Source organism: Camelus dromedarius, chromosome 23 (genome assembly GCF_036321535.1).
Source record: "Camelus dromedarius isolate mCamDro1 chromosome 23, mCamDro1.pat, whole genome shotgun sequence".
In the NCBI taxonomy this organism is placed as follows: domain Eukaryota; kingdom Metazoa; phylum Chordata; class Mammalia; order Artiodactyla; family Camelidae; genus Camelus; species Camelus dromedarius.
The window spans coordinates 9,612,020-9,633,185 of record NC_087458.1 but is presented as its reverse complement, the minus strand read 5'-3'; the positions used below and the strand labels follow the sequence as shown (position 1 = coordinate 9,633,185).

Below are 21,166 nucleotides of genomic sequence, written 5' to 3'. Positions count from 1 at the left end.
CGTATAGCTCAGTGGTAGAGTTCGTGCTTAGCATGCACAAGGTCCTGGGTTCAATCCCCAGTACTTCCATTAAAAATAAAAAAGAAATAGAGCCAGGATTCAAAGTGGAGTCTTTTTCTTACTATGCTTATGTTATATCCAGTTCACTCTGATGGCCTCCAAAAACTGCTGCCTAACCTTTTAAGTAGCTAAGTTTGCAGATACAGAGTATCACTGATAAAGTTGAATGGATAGAGCAACATTTTTGAGACTACAGGCAAAAATAAAAAAGTCTTTTTATTTACTGAGTAAAAGTAAAAGTGACCATTGCCAGACCTGAGTACCTTTATTTTGAATTCTCTTGGATTTCACTATAAATTTTTCTTAAAACATAGTCAAATTTATGTAAGACTGAACCATAATGGGCTATTTATGAAATTACAATATTAGGACATAAGATCCAAACTTTTGAAATTAACATGAAGGAGAACATGGCCTGTGAAAAAAAATCGTATCATTTAGTACAGGTGAGACATTACACAGGATGGAACTGTCCACTTAGGTAAGACTAAGTCTTCATCTGGTTACACCACTCATTGCCCATTTGGACTTTCATCCATAAAGATACCACAAGCAATGTTCACTATAGTATATAATGAATGTATGGGTTTGGAGGTAGGCATGTGAGGGAGTGATTTCTTCTTCATTAGAGGGTTCATAAAAAGAGAGATGCTTTAGTTTGGTGTTTAAAAATGAGCAGGAGAGCACCCTGGCTGAGTAGGCAGTGAAGGTGGCAGTAAGGGTTTCCATTAAGTGGCAAAAAGCTTTAGAAAGGCATAAGAATGTGAAATGGAAAATGGGAACCCACAGGTCACTCTGTGTTCTGTGTGGGACCAGATGACAGGCTGGGGGAGAGGTGCTGAAAGTGGAGTGACTGATGAAAGATGGAACATTTATTCAGGTCCTAGAGGGTCTGAAATGATAGGATTGATGGCTTGAGTCTTCTGTTGAGTCACAAAGTTACCAGATGGCTATATTCTCCTTACCCACCCAAACCTTCCCAATCTTCTCACCTAACTAACCCTGGCTGTAGATTCTCTCCTGTACTCCTGTCCACTAGCTATTTCTGTCCATTCTGCAAACACCTCCAAAGGCAATCCTAAATTCTTTTTAATTAGGTGAACCATTCACATTTATTTCATACATTCTCATAATATAAATGCCAGTATGATTACTTGGTGCAACCTCTTTCTTTAATTAGATCACCACGGCATTTTAATCACTTTCCAAAAATGTTTCTCTTACATGGTCCTGAAAACATTAAGTCTGCATTTTCCCATATGGCCAACCTGGAATTTGTGTGAAAAAGATTCAGACTTTAAGGGCTGATGAATTTTATAGATGCTTATTATCTCTGATCTCCCTTTATTTATGGTGTCTAAGATGCAAGGAACTTGAATTATCCACAAAGGAATGAATTCAGTTGGGTGCTAAACCTATGTAAGTCTAAATGGATAAAAGGGAACCCCATCTCCAAAGGAGAGTATTATAGAATATATTTAAAACTTCAGTCCTGCCCTGAAGGAGCTTCCCCTCATTAATTCGTTCTACTATCTTGATTTCATTCTGTCCCAGGCTGTGCAGAGAGCCCTACTTCCCAACATCAAGTTCTTTCTTCTATATTTGATGCTCTGTACCATCTACATTCTCTTGTGAGATGCAGGCTTGCTTCTGCTTTAGAGAACCTTCTCCCTCTCTCCAGTGGCTGAATTTGTTGTCCTTTTTCTCTCTCCTCTTGTGACCCAAACACTGCTTAGTGGGCTCCAGAATTTTTACTCCAGGCCCTGTGCACACTGCTGTACTTTTTCCTCTCTATAGAATCTTCTAAGACCTCTTGGAAACAAGCCCATCTTGTCAGGAAAGCTTCTTGCCAATGGCCCGGAGCAGAGCATCCTTGACCTCTTTATTCCTCAGGGTGTACACCACAGGGTTCAGTAGCGGGGTAATGATGGTGTAGGTCACTGAGATCAGCTGGTCCTGATCCTTGGTGTTCTCTGACTTGGGCTTGAGATAGGCAATGGAGGCACAACCATAGTGGACGATGACCACAGTGAGGTGAGAGGTGCAGGTGGCAAAGGCCTTCTTCCGGCCCTCAGCTGAGGCAATTTTTAGGATGGTGGAGATGATGAGGATATAGGAAGTGAAAACCAGTCCCATGGGAACCAGGATCACCAAGACACTGATGATCAGAGTCAGGATCTCATTGACAGTGGTGTCAATGCAGGAGAGCTTCATCACAGGCCGGATGTCACAGAAGAAGTGGGCCACCTTTGTGGTACAGAAGGGCAGCCTGAATACAGCTGAAACCTGTGTCATGGCCACAATCAGCCCAATGCTGCAGGCGCCTCCCAGCAGCTGGATGCACACCCTCTTGTTCATGATGACAGAGTACCTCAAGGGGTGGCAGATGGCCACGTAGCGGTCATACCCCATGGCTGTGAGCAGGAAGCAGTTGTTGATGGCCAAAGTGATGAAGAAGAACATCTGAGTGGCACAGCCTGCCAGAGAAATGGGCCGACTCGGGCCTATGAGGTTATCGAGCATCTTGGGTATAATGACGAGTGTGTACACGGTCTCTGAAGCTGACAGCGTGCTGAGGAAGAAGTACATGGGCGTGTGGAGGTGGCGATCAAAGCTAATGATGGTCACAATGATGGTATTGCCTGCCAGGGTTAAGATGTACAGTGTAGAGAACATGATAAAGAGAGGGAGCTGGTGCTCATGGAAGCTGGAGAAACCCTGGAAAGTGAACTCACTCACCAAAGTGTGATTCTCTTTCTTTATTAAATCATACATGGTATCTAAGAAAATAAAAAATTATGTAAGGAACCCGGGTGGTTCGAATAGTAGGCTGGTAAATTCTTTTGGTTAATCTACTTCGGGTCTCTCGGTTCACATTCATGTTCATTTCTTTTGGGAATAGACAGGAGAAATGTTCTGTTCTCACTAAGAAGAAAGTACATGGCTTTTAGCGTTAAAGCAAACTCCTTTCCTGGTTCTACCACATGCTAATTTATCTTGGGCAAGGGATTAACATCTCTTTCTACAAATTTAGTGATGATAACAACACCATAGAATTTTTGATTGAAGTATTTTAAGCTAAATGTCATACTTTTATTAGAATTCAAACAATTACTGAATACATTCACGTTCAGTGGTGTCAGGCAGAGTTCTAGGCTCTGTAGCTACCTACTAATTCCTGTACTTCTAGGGTTTAAGGTAGAGCTCTTGTCAGTGTGGTTTATACGCTGCATTTTCCTTTCAGTCTTTCAACCAATGGTACTGCTCTTAACCTCTGCCCTAGACACCATTCATTTTTCACAGCTACACAAAGTCCACGGCCTCTGTAAAATCTCCCCACCTCTCACTGCCCCCTGCATGTCCTCGCACATGTAGGTAGCATAGAACTAGGTACTGGCTCTTTTGTGTTGAAAACATCTAAGCGCATTTGTGATTATAAAGCACGTTCACATGTATTATTTCATTTCATCACCATCCAGTGGAACAGGGAGGATACGGATTGTTGTTTCTCTTCAGAAGCAGAAGTTGATGATCTGCTCTGTTTAGGAAATTGTCCTTGGACACACTGATGTCAGAGGACAAAAATCAAGACGTGAATCCATGTCTTCTGATCCTGGTCCATTGTTCCTTCCACCACATAAAGTTGCATCATAGGACTGCCCCCAACATAGCTAGATTATATAGTCTTTGAGAACAGGGACCAACTGTTTGTGACCCTAGAGTGACCTACTATAATGTAGGGCACAGATGTGAGCTGGTGGAATCATTACAGGTCATTGCTCCATCAAACAACCTGCCTGTTAGGAAGCAGAGCGCTGGGGCACCACAGTGAGGTCTTCTTCAAAGAGGAGAAGTATTAACAGTTTTAACCTCTGTCTCTTTTTCCCTCTGTCTGTGCCTGTGACCACAACAAACAACTAAAGAATTGGGCTAAATTTCAACATTGGAATTACAACACTAGAAGAACACATGGCACTATTAATACACCTAATTGGAAAATATACTGATAGTGCAACTTTTCTAGTCGCCTTTCCCCAGTTACTAAACAACATGTAATTATGTAACAGGTTAGCTATAAAAAAAAAATACATTTCATAATAGAATAGATGGAGTTGCCTGAAAAGTACATTTCACTGGAAGTAAAAGCAAATTAGTCCACATGGAAAAATGATTTACTGTCGGGTAAATTTCAAAGGCAAGCCCCTTTAAGGCTCTTAAAATTAAATTAATCTATTTTTTCAAAAATATGCCATTTTACATAAAGGAAATTTACAAAAAGGAAATGGTGCACAGTTACGCTTCAACTCCTCAGACCATGATGTGAAAGGAAATGGTATGAGGCTGCAAGAGAAGAAATTTTGTGTTAGATGCCAGGGACCATTTCTTAACAGGGAAAGTTGTTTGGCCTTGATGTGTGTACCATGGCAAGTAGCTGTAAGTGTGTTCCATGAGGCTTCATAAACTGTCTCTCTGTGTTTGTGATTTGTCTGAAGACAAGACTATAGACAAGGAAACACAGTGGATAAGTGGCAGAGCCCCATTCTTCATTACCATATTAGTCACAATACTCTCTAATCTTGGGAAGTCATGATTCCTTAGGATTAGCAGGGGATCTCTGAAAGTGGTAAAGCAGGAAAAAAGAAAAATATCCACACACACTGGAACCCTTTGCAGTTTAATGTAATTTGATCCTTTAACAATGATAGAACCCATACACACGTTTTATTCCTCATGTGGCTCCCTCTGTAAATCACTGAAGTCTTTTCCCAAATCTCACTTACTTTTCTTCCTGCATATCTGTGGCTCAACAGAAAAATGGAGGTAGAGATCAGAGATGTGGCCCATCGGTCACAAGTATTCACAGATCAAGGTCGTGAAGAAGAAGGCACTTGGACGTGGTCCTTCCACCTGCCCTGGGGCAAGTCCAGGGATGGAGGCAAAGGGAAAGCTACAGGGGCCTCCTCGGACACTAGGTATGCTCTCCAGCTGGAGGAGGAGTTTTGACACTCAGGAAAGGCTCTCTGAGGATCATCCTTCAAAGTTTCTGGGTGCCATTCCCTGAGCACCCCTGAGAGTCGCCCTGGGGCTAGAACGAAGCAGACATCCGGTGCCCAGGGACCTTGTTATGTAGGCCATGCGTTTATCAGTTTATATGGGCTTGTGCTTTGGGAGGCCCATGGCACTTTGCAAGTAGAAACAGCAGTGGCTCATTTGTCAGGTTTTATCTTTTAAATAAATATTCTATTTTTATAAAGTTGGGCCTTGGAAAACCATGGTTACAAAGCCCAAGTGAGCTGGAGCTGAGAGCCACTGTCTTGGATCCCAGGAAGCTCTGCTGTTCTCCCTGTAGTCAGGGACCCTGCTCAACATTAGAAGCTGGGGTTTGTGGGGTTTTTTTTTTTTCCCTTCCTGTTCTTTTTGGAAATAAAACAGTCAGATCTGACTACTGTTTTTGTCCTGTGGGATTCAGAAATGAGAGACCAGAGCTCAGTAGACACTGGAGACCTCTTCAGACAAGGCCAGGAGACCACTGTGCGTATCTGAAGAAACCTGGGCTTGGACTTCAGCCCACGGGCCTGTCCAGGCAGATGGGTACATGCACCGAGCTTCGCAAGCCCCGACTGGGGTCACCTCCACACTGGCTTCTGGCCCCAGCCCCAGGCACTTTTTTTTTCTCAAAGAGTATCTTATTCTCACTGTTTGCTTTCTGTATTGGTAAACAACAAACTGAGGCATATTAAAAAATCTAAGCATTTAGTTGTGCAAAAAATCAATTCAAATCGGGCAGTGCCACACAAGTGGTCAGGGGCCTCCCACTGCCAGCAGCTCAGGGAGGGACTTTGACAGAGTAAAGGCAGATGCAAAGCGAAGGGCACGCTGACTGGCTGTAGCTCACAGCCTGGTTGGCTGTTTGTCATCGGTTGTCCTTAGGTTTTGATTTCATAACCGGAGGCTCTTACGGGCATCGGTTCTGGGTTGTTTACGTAGGCCGCCACAGTGCTATGAGTTTAGAGCCACCTCCGTCTAATGGCCTCCTTGCTTAATTACTTCAACAACATGCAGCCTTATCCATCTCATGTCCAGAGCCTGACAGTTCTTAAGTTTTTTGACACTTGGCCAAAAAATGAAATGCTTTGCATTCGTATCTTGATAACTTAAAACATGCCCCTTGTACTTGGTTTTGGTTTGGGTTGTTTGTTTGTTTGTTTGTTTGTTTATTTTTTGTATTCCTTTTATCTCTACTGAATTTGTGGTAGCTTTTAAATTTAGAAAACTATAAAAAGAAAAGTTTATAGCAAACATGAAAATGTTTCTGTTTGCTATCATTCCTATCCATTCAGAGACGTAAGAAGAGAAAATACTAGCTAATTTAGAGTTTCTTAGAAGGCTCAATTTTTTGTTAAATTACTGTTAATAAAGTTAGCATCTCGACTTCTTTCCTTGCTCTTGATGGCTGAGTGGAATTTTCTTATGCACTATCGCCTTCAGCATTTGGGGTCCAAGTCTAATTGGATGGTCCTGCATTTTTGTGCTACCCTGCTGATTAAACTTGTGTTTTTCTTTGCACTTGTGAGAGAAGAGACAGTCAGGACAGACTGTCAACACACAGTCGGGGTAGGGAGAATTTCATTCTGCTGCAGTCTGAGCTCTCTGTCAGGAGTGAGGAGGCCATGTTATTGGAGGATCTTATTTTATTTTATACCTTTATTTTATATGCACTTGTAACCTTATTTTTCCAGAGAAGGTGTCTTTTTGTTTTAAGGGTTGAAGAAGAAATCTAGCAGAATCCTAGGTTTATGAATAACCAGGAAAAGAAGGAGGACAGTGGTTAAGGGTCTGTGGAGAGGTCGATGGCAGACAACCTCTGACTCCAGGTCGGCGGGTTTCTCCAGGTTGGCTGTGGGAGCAGCTGAAGGGCTGAGCTCCAGGAAATGCCGTGTTCCTGGTGCCTTAACCTCAGCCTTGCATCAGGTGGGTGGCCTTGTCCACATCCATGGTTGCTCATACTGAAACTCAGATGTTCCTGGTCACAGCGTAACAAACTACCCGGACTTAAGTGTCAAAAAGCAACACAGTCCTTCATCATCCATCTCTGGGAGACTGGCCTCAGTCAGGCTGTCTCGTCCCGGGTCTCCCATGTAGCTGTGGGCAGGAGGTGGCTGGGGTTTGCTCACTCACACGCCAGCCAGTTCCTGCTGGCTGTTGACTCTACCTACCTACGCATAGCCTCTCCCTGGGGCCTGCGCTTCCTCATAGCCTGTGTTCTGGATTCCAGGAGCAAGCACCCCAAGACAAGAAGCCTGATAGAAGCTATATGATCGTTTCTTTTTTGGGGGTGGGAGGTAATTGGGTTTATTTATTGGTGGGGAAGGTACTGGGGATTGAACCCAGGACATCATGCATGCTAGGCATGTGCTCTACTGCTTGAGCTGTACCCTCCCCACTGTATGACCGTTTCTGTGCTCAGAAGTCACACAGCATCACCTTCACCACATCGTAGTGGTCCAGTCAGTCACAGAGACCCACTCAGCCTTAAGGAGTGGGGTACAGACTTCGCTTTTTAACAGAGCCGTGGCACACTATGCAGAGAGCATGTGGAAGGGAGAGAGTGTGTCCAGTTTTTGAAAATGCCGTCTGCTACAGTGAATTAGCAGGTGACCAGCATCTTCTTTTGAACAATTTTGGCTCATTGTCCTCAAAGGCAAACATAGAACAAAATCGAAATTAGACTAACCAAACTCCAGGCTCTCCCTACTTAAGTGTCTCTGTGAAACCTGACCACTCTTTCAGAAATGCTTGAGTTCCAGGGATTCTTGAGAAAATGTGAACCTCACCCCCAGAAAAAAGAGGAAGATTCTAGCTCTCCTGCTAATCTAACATTAGAAACTTGAGATGACATTAATGTGAGTTAGAAAATAAAAGAGATAAATGTTTAGTGTATTAGATGATAGCTGGAAAAGTTCTAAACAAGTTCAAAATTAACAAAACTTTGGCTAGACTGACAAGATTTTGAAGCTGTTGGTTGTGATTTGCCTATAGGTTTTTGAGAACACATGTAGTCTTGGCGTATGTTATGTTTATTTTTAAAATATCTTATTTCTTTATTTTTAATGTAACACTCCATACTTATAGAACATTATGTCTAAAATATGTAAGTTGTGAAGTGTAACAATAAAATGACGTAAACATTTGGGAAATCATCACTTAGGTGTTTCTTATTTTTCCCACTTGTTATCTCTTGCTACTGTACCCCCCCATCCACCTCCCATCAATAGTTACTACTATCCTGATTTTTATTTTTATTTTTATCTTATTTTATACCTTTATTATATATGTGTGTTTAAACAACACATTTTTTAGTTATACCTGTTTTTGAGCTTTATAAAAATCATATGCTGTATATAGTTTCCTGAGATTTGCTGTTTTAAAAATTTAGTGTTCCTTTTCTAAGATCCAGAATGGAGATGGTTTATTAATTTAACTGCCTTATGCTATTCCATTATATAAATATACTGCAGTGTTTTTTATCCAGTCTCCTGGTGAGGGATAATGGGGTTGTTTTCAGATTTTTTTTTATAAATTGTAATGTTTCAAATATTTTAATACCTACTTTCTTGAGCAAATGTGCAAAAATTCCTCTAAAGTTTATATCTTTTAGATGAATTACAAGCTCATAGGATATAAAAAGTTTCAACTTTACAAGGTAATACTAAATAGAGCTTTGTAGTGGTTGTACCAGTTTTCACTACAACAAGCAAAGAATGAGAGAAGTTCCAGTTAATCTACATCCTTTCAGACACTTGATATGAGACCTCCTAATTTCTGTCAAACTAGTGGGTGTGAAATGGGGAATGGTTTTAATTTATATTTTTCTGAATACTGAAGATGTTGAACATCTTTTCAAAGCTCACGGGCTAAGAATGTTTTGTCTTCTGCAAAATACTTACTCATGTCTCCAACCACTTTTCCAATGGTTGTGTTTTTCTTACTCCATTGTAGTACCTTTATATGTACTCTGGATATCAAACTTTTGTCCTTAATATGTTATGCAAATGTTTGCTACCACTTTGTGGCTTGTCTTTTCATTTTTTATGGTGCTTTTAACAAAAATTATTTTAAAGTAGTAAAATGATTTCTTGACTTTCATAGTTAGCACTTTTTGCATTTTCTATGAAAAAAGAAATTTCTACCTCAGTGTCAGAATAATCTTTACTTTTTTAAGCCTGTTAATATACTTTTCATATTTAAATCCATCTGGAATTGATTTTTGTATATGAGGAAGGATTGATGTCCAAATTTTTTTTTAACTGAATAAGCTATTATTCTATCAGCTTTGTTTGAAAAGTCCCTCCTTTCCCCGCTGGTCTACAGTTCTGTGTCATACATCACAATTCTTTATAAGCCTTGGTCAGTTTAGCCACTCTCTTCTGCTGCATTGGTCAGTTTAACTCCCTCTGCCCAAATTACACTGTCATAACAATTAAAACTTTATAATAAATCTTAGTTATCAAGGAGATAAACTCCTCTTACCTTTTATTTTTATGTAGCTGGATCTTTGCTTTTCCGCACATATTTTAGGTCAGCTTTTGGCTTTGTGTTAAATTAAAAGATCACTAGGGATGAGTTGATATAAGCTATCTCTCCATTTATTTAAATGTCTTTAATTTTTGTTGGGTGCTCTCAGGATCACTGTCAAGCTAGATGATTCCCTTAGAAAGATTCACAGGATATAGAAAAACTGTTACAGTCATGGTTATGGTTTATTACGGCAAAAGGATAAAGATTAAAACCAACAAAGGAAAAGGGTGCATGGGGAAAAGTCCAGGAGAAGCTCAGCAGAAAACTTCCAGGTGTCCTCCTCCAGTGGAGTCATGTGGACACGGGTAATTTTCCCAGCAACCAGGCAGAGTGACAACAGGTGCAAAGTGTTGTCAACCAGGGAAACTCACCTGAGCCTCACTGTCCAGCTTTTTATTAGAAGTCAGTCACCTTAGGCACATAACACCTTGCATGGTTGACCTCAGGTACTCAGACTCCAGCACTTCAGAGGAAAAACAGGTGTTCACCATAAATCACATTGTTAGCATAAATGATCTGATCAAACACCACATGGTTCAAGGCCTCTGACATATACCGGCACTTACCAAGCAGAGTAATTGAAGAGCTCAGAGCTCATCTCCTGTGAGCTGGCCCAGGGCCAGTCCTGAAGACAAGCCTTTCTTGGGAATGTGTAGCCTAGGCCTGCTGACTTACCCCTTTCCTGCACAAATATCTTTTAAAAAGTTTTAATAATTTTTTCACTTTTTTTTTTAGTTTTTTGAAACTTTTTAAAGATACAATTTCAGACTTACAGAAAAGTAGCAAGAGTACTGCGAAAACTCCTAAACATCTTTTGTCCAGATACTCTAGTTATTTACATTTTGTCCAGCTGTTTTATCATTTTCTCTCTCATTCATCTATTATCTATCTATAAATATGTAATTTTTTGCAAGTCACTTGACAGTAAGTTGAAACCAGTGTCTCTCTACTCCTAAATATTTCAGTGTATTCTCTAAGAAGAGGAGCATTCTCTTATGTAAACCACAGTATAGTTATTAAAAATCAGTGTATACGTGTATGTAATAGATACACATATACATATATATTAGTATCAAATATGACAATACTATTACCTAATCCACAAATTATATTTAAATTACCCTATTATCTCATAATGGCCTTTTTAGCTAAAAATTTTTTTGCAGTGTAAGATCCAGTTCAAGATTACCCATTGCATTTTTGTTTTTCTGTTTATCTGTTGCCTTTTGATCTAAAACAGTACCTTACTTTTCTTTGTCTTTCTCAACGATGATACTTTTGAAAGCTGTAGACCAGATGTTTTATGGAATGGCTCTTAGTTTGGGTTTATTTTAAGAGTGCATCATTTCCCCCTTACATTCATCTTCAATTCTTTTTCAGTTCTTTCTCTTCCTTCTTTGACTTGGTTTGATTTAATATCCTTCATGACTAGATTTAAATTTTGAATTTTTAGCAAGAATATCACAAAAATGACTATCATTCTCAATGACTCATACCAGGAACCACATGATGTCAGTTTGTTTCAATATTAGTGATGTTTACTTGTTTAAGGTGGTGTCCACCAGATTTATCCACTGTAAAATTATTATTTTTCCTTTTTATGTGTGTAATTTGTAGGGTAATACATTGAGTTAAGATTCTGTTCTTCATCAAACTTTCATCTTCTCATTTTAGGATCCATTCTAACTCCATCATTCTTCCTATAGATTGTTATTCTGTAAGGAAGAGACATTATTTACCTACTACTAGATTTAGGTACTGTAGATGTTATGAGATAATGTTAGATACTACGAACACTATTTATGTTGATACTCAAATCACCCTAGGATTGGCCAGTGGGAACTACATTGGTCTGGCTTTTTGTTCTTTTGATATGTCTCCACTATTCTTTGAGCACTTTTATTTTTAATTGAGGTGTAATTAACATGTAACATCATATTAGTTTCAGGTATACAATGTAATTATTTGGTATTTGTATATATTGTGAAATGATCCTCACAGTAAGTCTTATTAAAATCCATCACCATACGTAGTTACGTATTATTTATTTCTTGTCATGAGAACTTTTAAGATTTAATTTCTTAGCAGTTTTCAAATATGCAGTACAGTATTTCAATGAGACTAAACACCCCGTATTGCCAAATCTAACAGTCAGTTCTAACTCATCATACTTGGCATACTGATAGCATCGGACTCAATAGATAAATTCTCTTTCTTGGAAACCTGTTTGTATGTGGCTTCAAGGACACACCCTCTTTTAGTTTTCATACTTTTCACTTCTTCTTTTTTTATTTTTTAATTTTTTTTTTGCCTCTCAGAATCTTTTCTCTTTTCTCCTCAATCTTATAATGTTGGAAAATACCTCAAGTTTCAGCCAGAAACCACTTCTGTGTTTGCAACCTAGTGATCACTTCCTCTTCTGGCTTTAAACAATTTCCATATTTATGTCTCCAGTCCATATTCCTTTCCAAAATCCAAAGTTGTATGTTCCACAGTTATATCATTATCTCTACTTGAGTGTCTCCTTAACATCTCAGATGGAACATGTCCCCAACTGAACAGGTCAGCTTTTCACTCAGATGTGCACTTGTTTCAAGCTGCCGTCACTTCTAACTTGGACCACAGCAGCAAGGTCCTGACTGGTTTCTTCCTGTATCTCCTTTGGCTCTGGGATTGCTTTTCCATGCAGTAGCAGCCAGAGTAAAGATTTTAATGTATAAATTAGGTAGCCCCTTTGCTCAGATGTCTGCACAATGACGTTTCATTCCTCTCCAGATAAAATTCAAAGACCATGATTTCCCCTCAGTGCTCCCCTCAGTCACCTTGGTCATTACTTTCCAGCCACACTGGCCTGTTTGTTGTTCCTCAGCATGCCAAGGTTAACCCCTCCTCAGGACTGTTCCCTTGATCTGTCTTAGCCTGGAACACTCTTCCCCCTGTGTGGCTCACTCACTTCTTCACTTCATTCATTCTTATGCTCAAGCATTACCTTTCCTGACCACCCAACCCAAAATGAGCCACTGTTTTCTGCTGCCAGAAACGACTGTCCTTTTGTCCGTCTTTCCTTTTGATTTTTCTCCAAACACTTATCACTTCCCAAAATAACATTATATATTACACATATACTTTTTAAAAATTGTCTATGTTCCTCTTTGAATGTAAGTTCCATGACAACAGGAACTTTGTTTTGCTCACTGCTTGTTTGTTTTTAAGTGCTTTATGCTTTCTTCTGTTTAGTATTTTGCCTGGTATACAGTTTTCCATTCCTTATTTTCAACTTTTCCTTATTTTCAACTTTTCCTTATTTTTTTGTTTCAGATAGTGATAAGTGCTATAAAAACCATAAAACACCTAATGGAGAATGGCATTGGTGGGCGTTAATGTAGCTGAAGTGGTCAGCTGAAGTGGTCAGGGAATTCCTAAGTATTAATTCTCATTTCAGTTGAGGCTTGAATGATGGAGGCTGAACAGGCATACATGAATGAATAAGAATCTGGAAAAACAGAGCCTTCTAGACTGAAGGAATAGCAATTATAAAGTCCCTAAGTGGGAATAAATCTATGTTGATAGTCACTGGATTAATAGGTAAGAGGTTAGACGTAAGAGGTGAGGTCAAGGTTAGACGTAAGAGGTGAGGTCATTCTTGATGGCATGGAGTGACAAGGTCAGGTAGGGCGTTATAGATCATCATGACAAAAGTGAATTTTATTCCAAGTACAATGGAAATTCATTGGATATTTTTAATTAGGGGAAGAGCATGATCTAATTTTTATCTCTCAAAGACAACTTTGGCTGTTATGTAGAGAACTGACTTGAAAAGAATAATATAAAATGTGGAAACACAAAAGGCTCCAAATAGCTAAGACAGTCTCAAGAAAGAAGAATAAAGCTGGAGGTATCACACTCCGTGATTTCAAATCATATTACAAAGCTACAGTAATCAAAACAGTATAGTACTGGCACCAACAGACATTCAGATTTATGGATCAGAATAGAGACTCCAGAAATGAACCCACACTTATATAGGCAATTAATCTACAACAAACAAGACAAGGATATACAATGGGAAAAAGACAGCCACTTCAGTAAATGGTTTTAGGAAAACAGGACAGCCACATGCAAACGAATCAAACTGGACTACTCCCTCATACCATGCATAAAATAAATTGAAAATGATTTAAAGACTTAAATATAAGAACTGAAACCATAAAACTTCTAGAAGAAAACATAGGCAGTAAGCCCTTTGGCATTGGTCTTAGTATTATTTTTTTGGATATGTCTTCTCAGGCAAGGGCAGCAAAAGCAAAAATAAACAAATGAGAGTACATCAAACTAAACAGCTTTGCACAGTAAAGGAAACCATTAACAAAAAGAAAAGGCCACCTACTGTATGGGAGAAGATATTTACAAGTGATATATCCAATACAGGGTTAATACCCAAAATATATAAAGAGCTCATACAAATCAAAATAAAAAACCAAGCAACCGAATTTAAAAATGGGCAAAAGGTCTGTGTAGACATTTTCCCAAAGAAGACATACAAATGGCTAACAGGCACATGAAAAGATGCTCAGCATCACTAATCATCAGGGAAGTGAAAATCAAAACCACAGTGAGATGTTATCTCACACCTGTCAGAATGGCTATTATCAAAAAGACAAATAACAAGTGTTGGCAAGGATGTGGAGAAAAGGGAACCCTCCTGCACTGTTGGTTGAAATGTAAATTGGTACAGCCACTATGGAAGAGTATGGAGACTCCTCAAAAGATTAAAAATAGAACTTCCATTTGACCCAGAAATTCCACCCCTGGGTATTTATTTGAAGAAAATAAACACTCATAGAAAAGATACATGCACTTCAATGTTCTCTGCAGCATTATTTACAACAGCCAAGAAATAGAAGCAACCCAAATACTCATCAATATATGAATGATTAAAGGAGATGTGTCAGTATATACAATGGAATAGTACTCAGCCATAAAAAGAATGAAATCTTGCCATTTGTGACAACATGGATAGACTTAGAGGGTATTATGCTAAGTGAAAGAAGCTAGACACATACTATATAATTTCACTTGTGTATGGAATCTAGAAAGCAAAACAAATGAACAAACATAATACAGAAACAGAGTCATAGAGAACAAACAGGTGGTTGCCAGAGGAGAGGGGGATGGGAGGAGGAAAGAAACAGGTGAGGGAGATTGAGGTACATCCAGTTGCAAAATAAATGAGTCACAAGTATGAAAATAAGTACGTATATCTTTGTATGATGGCATTGTAAGTAGGCTTATTGTGGTAGATTAATAAGAAATGTAAAAAAAACAAAGCAAAAACAAAGAGACTTAAACCAATGGAAAATATAACACTATGTTTTTTAATACAGAGACTCAAGATCATTAAAATGTCGGTTTTTCATAAATTAATAATAGAATTCCAGTAAAATAATACCAGAGTTTGATTTGCTTATATGTGTGTAACTGTGTTGAGTATGTGTGTGTATTGGGGAGGGGTGTAAGTTAAGCAAGCTGCTTCTAAAATGTATATGAAAAATTTAAACAAGCAAAACACCCAAAAATATTCTAAAGAAGAATAATGGCAGGCAACTATCTCTACTAGATAATAAAACATTTTTTAAAAAACTATGATAATTAATATTGTTGACACATTAAATAAATATATAAATGCAGCAGGATAAAAACTGTACATTATTTCCATATTTCACATAGTTTCCGAAGACTTTCATTTGCCCCAGGGAAGGGTAAACCCAAAAGAATCTGGAAAAAAATAAAGAAGTCAATTGAAATTCAAAAAGATTTTTTTTAACTCATAACTAAAACATTTGTCTTAAAAGCTGAAATAGTTTTTAACTGCAGCAAACTTTCCTAGAGAGGAAAGCTTCTTTTAGTTTACAAAGAATGATTTTGAATATCAAAAGCCTAAGCACTGAAAGTACTTCGTATGTGAAATGTGTAATGTAAACTACTACAGAGTTAGGAAGAATTTAGGTTTTGCTGCCAAAATAAAATAAAGGTGCCCGGCTTTGTGGAGAAAATAACACTGGAGTGAGTTGGATATTGAGAAAGGCCCACTCGTCCACCTACCAGTAGGTGTACCAGGCTTGCCCTGCTGTAAAGAAGGGAGGGAGACATCTGGTACAACAGAAGGGATATGTCCCTCACTTCCCAGCCTCTGAGAAAAGGCCTCAGTCCTGGTAGAGCAGGAATGGGTGAGTGATACATCTAAGTGGGTGTCTTGGTGACACCTCTCTCTGTCCTGTCTACTCCGTTATAGGGTCAAGGGTGCAGCTAAATGTCTAAGTGCCCTCAGGAAGTGGTTGAGAGGGGGCCAGCTGACCTAGAGTAGTCACAAGGAAGATGAAACTCAGGAACCACATTGGTTAAAGAACATGACCAGACCACAGTCATCTCAATAGATACCAACAAGGATGACCACAGGGGTCAGGTATCTACAGAGACTCCAACATGGGCAGGTGGAAATGACCATGGATCAGGTTCCTCTTCCTCCTTGCTAAGAAAACTAGAAGCCTTTGTTCCCCACCCGGGCTCTTGGCCTCTTTAATCAATAGAAATTGATGAGAGGCCAGACAAGAAATTCAGGCAAGGCTTTACTGGGACTCATGTTGCAGCAGCACAAGGGAGTGAAAGCAAGTAACAGGTTCCTTTGCTCACTCCCAGGGAGCGGGGATAAGCTGGTCCCTTAAATGGGGTGAGGGTCGGGCAGGAGGGGTGGCTTAAGTGGTCTGCCCACCCACTTGGGGGTGCTGTGGGCAAGGGTCATACACAGTCCCCACTTTTGCTCCTGGCACCTCAGAAGTAGCAGTTGGGTTTTGCTCTTTTTGTATCTTGTTGCTCGTAATTAGCCCCAGCTGCACATGTATGCTGTTATTTTTAGTCCTTTAGGGTTTCTGGATGTTGTTGCTGGATGGATGAGACCTTTGTCCAGGTACAAGTGCTGTAGCAGAGCATCCCAGGTCACAGGTCCCAGCCTATCTCACCTTCACCAGAACTTGACTCACCTAGAGGATAATGGGGACGAAAAGGGAGGAGCAGAACCTTGAATTTCATTGTTTATTCATAAAATGACTTAATAATTAAATTGCCTGTGTGTACATGAAAAAGACTAGATGACTTTTCTCTGTCAGGCAGATTGGGAGCTCAGAATTACAAAGTAGACTGAATTGCAGAACTGTTTTCAAGTTAGATTTTTATGTGCTTGCATACATAGCCTATAAAATGCACAATCACTTTACATATTTTATTTGGATATTTCTGTATTTCAAAAATACTTTACAATGAGAGTACTGCGTACTAATGTGTTTCTTATGTATTTTTTTATAAACAGGTCAGTATAGTCACTTTGATTTGCTCAGTAATTATGAATATTAATCATTATAGTTTTACTGAACACCTATTTTGTCTCACAAATTGAGTCTAAAGTTCATCCTGATTCGTTTTTATATTTTTGAGGTAAGAAATAATAGTCTTTTATTATTCCATTTCTAACTCAGTTGCTTTAATTTTATGAAGGTTTTCATGTCAAAATCCTTTATTGTTGACTTTTTTTTTCAGGTTTTCAGGACTTAATGAAATTACCTAATTTATCAGAAAGGTGTTATTCTGACTCTTTTTCATATTTCCATTTCATTCTCTTTCTTTGGCTTTGTGTCTTAGCTTACAAAGGACAGGAAAGGAACCCATCTGAAGGACTTTTTCTGAATTCTTTTTGGCTCCTCCTACCCTCCCCTTGTCAGAACCAGCATGACTAAGCACAGGAAACAGAGCACAGGGTTTGAGCTAAAGGAACAGATCTAACATGGAGTCAGATTTGTTCTTCCCTCTTAACTTTCTCCTGCTCGCCTATTAAGGGAAGCTCCAGTTTGGATCTGCATAGCATAGCATTCTTTCAGCAGTTTGCTCCCTGAGCTGTCAGTCTTTTCTTCCTCTGAGCCAGCTGTGCATCCTGTCCATGAGGGAAACACGTCTTTAAGCCCCACAAGGACTTCATGAGCTTATCTTCAGCCACAAAAAGAAAAAGATTAGACCAAGTCATGTGAGCTCCATGTCCATCATATGTGGCTGGAAGTCCTCTCCACTTAACTCCCCTTTTCCCTCACTTCCCACCCACTGGTTGCCTTTCCTTTGGAGTCCCACATGCTTGAAAATATTCTAAGAGGATTTTAGCTCACTCCAAACCCACTTACTAAAAGATAGCTATATTTTTGCTTTGCTTATCTTATTAAAACACAAGGCATGTAGATTTCTGCACAATATCTTTTCTGGTGACCACTTGTTCAAGCATCCAATTTATGTTAAAAGAGATTTCAGTGGAGTGGTGATTTTAATGTGGTTTATACTTCAGCAAAGTGGACTGGTCACTTTAAATTTAAGCTTGAGATGAACACTAGATCACATTCTGACCTTGTAATTATCTCCTGGAATAAGGCCAATGGGTGTCTGTTTACAGGTCTGTAGAGTGACTTCTCTTTTAATTATGTTAACAAAGAAGTTGAGGAAGTGAAACTCAATTATTAAGAGGCTAGCCCCCAGCTTCATTTTTGCCTGGCCCTGACTGATGTATGAGACTTCACCAGTCATTTGAAATCCAGGCTCTGTAACATCACCTATAAAGGCTTTCTTCTGGAAGACATGTGTTAGCAGATGGAGGGACCCCTAAGGTAGGAAGCCCCCCAAAGTGTGGGTTCTTACCACCAGCTGTTAAAGAATTCACACAGCAGAGGCAGAGGGACAAAGTGAACAGCCACTTTATTGCTCAAGAGGGGAAAAGGAAGGAAAGTGCTCGAGCAGGGAGAAAGAAAGAAGAGCGTTTGAGTGAGAAAAAGGTGCTCGAGCCAGGAAACGGCTGCCAATATGGCCAGCAGGGACAGCTCTGGCCTAGGTCAGGCCACAGGGACTTTTATGAAGGCTCCCACCATCATGCTGTAATAGAAAAGAACAAATCTGACTCCATATTAAATCTGTTCCTTTGGCTTTAACCCTGTGCTCTGTTTCCTACCTTAGTCTTGCTGGTTCTGTACCTTTTGTAAAAGAATTTTCCCTATAGCCTGAAATATACAGGACAGCCTATTCTCAAGGCTCTGATCTTTAAGAATATTAACACTTTTCCATTCATACAAAGATAACAAGTTGCAGAATAGAAAATACCATTTGTTCTGTGACCCATGTGGACAGCTGCAAGAATAAAGGATTCCAAGAATAAAAAAAATCCTACACCAAGAAGTTTGCAACAACCAAGCATAGCCCCTCCCCCTTTAAGGAGCCTGAATCTGACTTGGGGAAGATGGTTCTCCAGGACATTAGTCTGCCATCCTCTCGGTCTGCTGGCTTTCCAAATAAAGTTGTTATTCCTTGCTCCAACACCTTGTCTCCCGATTTATTGACTTGTTGTGCAGCGAGCAGAACAAATTTGGACTCGGTAACAATGCCTCCTTCTGGGTGTGTTGGAGCCAATAAGTCCTTGTTTGAGTTTTTCAGTCCTTGTATGGACTTTTCTGATTGTTGTCGTGGCAGTCGTCAACAGTCACGGTGCTGGTTGGTGTGTCATTTAGCATACTAATACATTACAATGAGATAAATGAGACTCAAGGTCCACTGGAAGTCAAATCCTCCACCATCTTGGACTGGGTTCTAACCAGTTCTTGTTTCTTCTCTGCAGCTGTGCGTCCTGAGACTTAGATAAGAGTAATTGGTTTCTATTTGAGCGAGGGGTACAGGTATGATCCTAGGGGCAACAGCCTTGGTAACAAAAAGGAAAGTTACTTTTAATCAGAATGCCTGCAATCTAGTGGACCCAGCAACACCCCCCCCCAAAAAAAAAATCTCCAAAGATTCTGTTCAGTCATGAAAGTTTTAAAGGGAAATGAAAGAATAATCTCAGTTAATTACTGGGATGGGTGGTCAGAGTCATTGCCGTCCCCCAAAGCCTGCAGGCTTGTCCTAATCAACTGCTTGAGCCTGCTCTTCTGTGACTCAGGGAGGCCTGAAAGACTTCAGCTTTTCTATAAACAAAAGGCAGGGTTGGTGGGGAGCAGAGGAACAGAGTCCTGCTCCCTTTCACATGCACACCTATTTGGGTAGTGATTTCATCTTAGGTAAGGAATTTCCTACCCACCACTCTCTGCAGAGCATCCTGGACTTCTTTGTTTCTTAGACTGTACACAACAGGATTTAGTAAAGGTGTTATAACAGTGTAGGTCACTGAGATCAGCTGATCCTGATCTTTGGTGTTCTCTGACTTGGGCTTGAAGTAGGCAATGGAGGCACAGCCATAGTGGACGATGACCACAGTGAGGTGGGAGGCGCAGGTGGCAAAGGTCTTCTTCCGGCCCTCAGCTGAGGTGATCTTGAGGATGGTAGAAATAATGAGGATATAGGAGATGAAGAGGAAGGTGGCAAGGCCTGTGATGGCCAAGAGGCTGATAATTAAGGTCAGGATATCATTGATGATTGGGGTAGCACAAGCCAAGTCCAACACAGGTCGAACATCACAGAAGATATGCTCAATCAGTGAGTCACAAAAGGGCAGTCTGAAAATGGCCACAGCCTGAACCAGTGAGAGTGAGAACCCTGTGGCACAGACTGAGGATGCCAGCATGGCACAGACCCTCCACTTCATGATGATTAAGTAACGAAGTGGGTTGCAGATGGCCACATAGCGATCATATCCCATTACTGCCAACAGAAGGCAGTTGGTGATGGCAAAGCCAAGGAAGAAAAAAAGCTGGGTCCCACAGCCCTCCAGGGAAATGGATTGGCTCAGGCCTACAAGACTGGAAAGCATGCGTGGGATGATGACCAGGGAGTAGAAAGTCTCTGATGTGGAGAGGACACTTAGAAAGAAGTACATGGGGGTGTGGAGATGATGGTCAATATGGATAATAGTCACAATGATGACATTGCCAGCCAGAGTTAGAATGTACAGGGTGAGAAACACCACAAAGAGTGTGAGCTGATGTTCTTGGAAGCTTGAGAAGCCTTGGAAAATAAACTCTCTTACCTCTGTGTGGTTGGCAGTCTTCATTGAAGAGTTTGGGTCTGAAAGACAAAGAGAAAGTCAGCACCATCTCTTGGCACCACAGACTACCCTGCCCTCTGGTGAACACATGGTCCAGAGCAAAGATTCAACACCCCAGAGACTCAGTTCAAAACTTCATGGATCAACTGCCTTTTCCAAGAACATGGTGACTAGGTCCTAGAACTAGTAGTAAAGATACAAGTAATTTGAGCAACACTATTTGAAAGTTTGAAGTAAAACATTCTTTTTAAGTACTCCTAGGTCATTTAAAAAATGGAAACCTATATATATGGCCCTGAAGTTGGCCTCAAAAATTTCTTAAAACTGGATTTTCTTAAAATGTAGGTGACAAGTCTCAGGCTACAGGGTGATTAAGTTAGAAGTTGTCACAAAAAGGAACTTAAAAATTTGCAGATATTTGATAATCTAACCAATGGTTCAAAGGGAACTCTTAATGGAAACTAGAAAATATTT

The 21,166-nt window shown here is 40.0% G+C and overlaps 1 protein-coding gene across 1 annotated transcript; it reads right to left on the bottom strand.

Annotated features, from left to right (window-relative positions):
- Nucleotides 1-1,886: 1,886 nt before the first annotated feature.
- LOC105086524 (olfactory receptor 10J1) lies at nt 1,887-20,757 on the bottom strand. Its single transcript, XM_010977047.3, has 3 exons — nt 20,194-20,757; nt 16,963-16,968; nt 1,887-2,813 (listed from the first exon to the last, which is right to left on the bottom strand). The coding sequence occupies exons 1-3, from the start codon at nt 20,696-20,698 to the stop codon at nt 1,894-1,896; spliced, it is 1,431 nt and encodes a 476-aa protein (XP_010975349.1). The 5' UTR covers nt 20,699-20,757; the 3' UTR covers nt 1,887-1,893.
- Nucleotides 20,758-21,166: the final 409 nt, after the last annotated feature.

What these genes read in the sequence shown, in the direction of transcription:
- LOC105086524 (XM_010977047.3), bottom strand. Translation starts at nt 20,698, where the DNA reads ATGAAGACTGCCAACCACACAGAGGTAAGAGAGTTTATTTTCCAAGGC.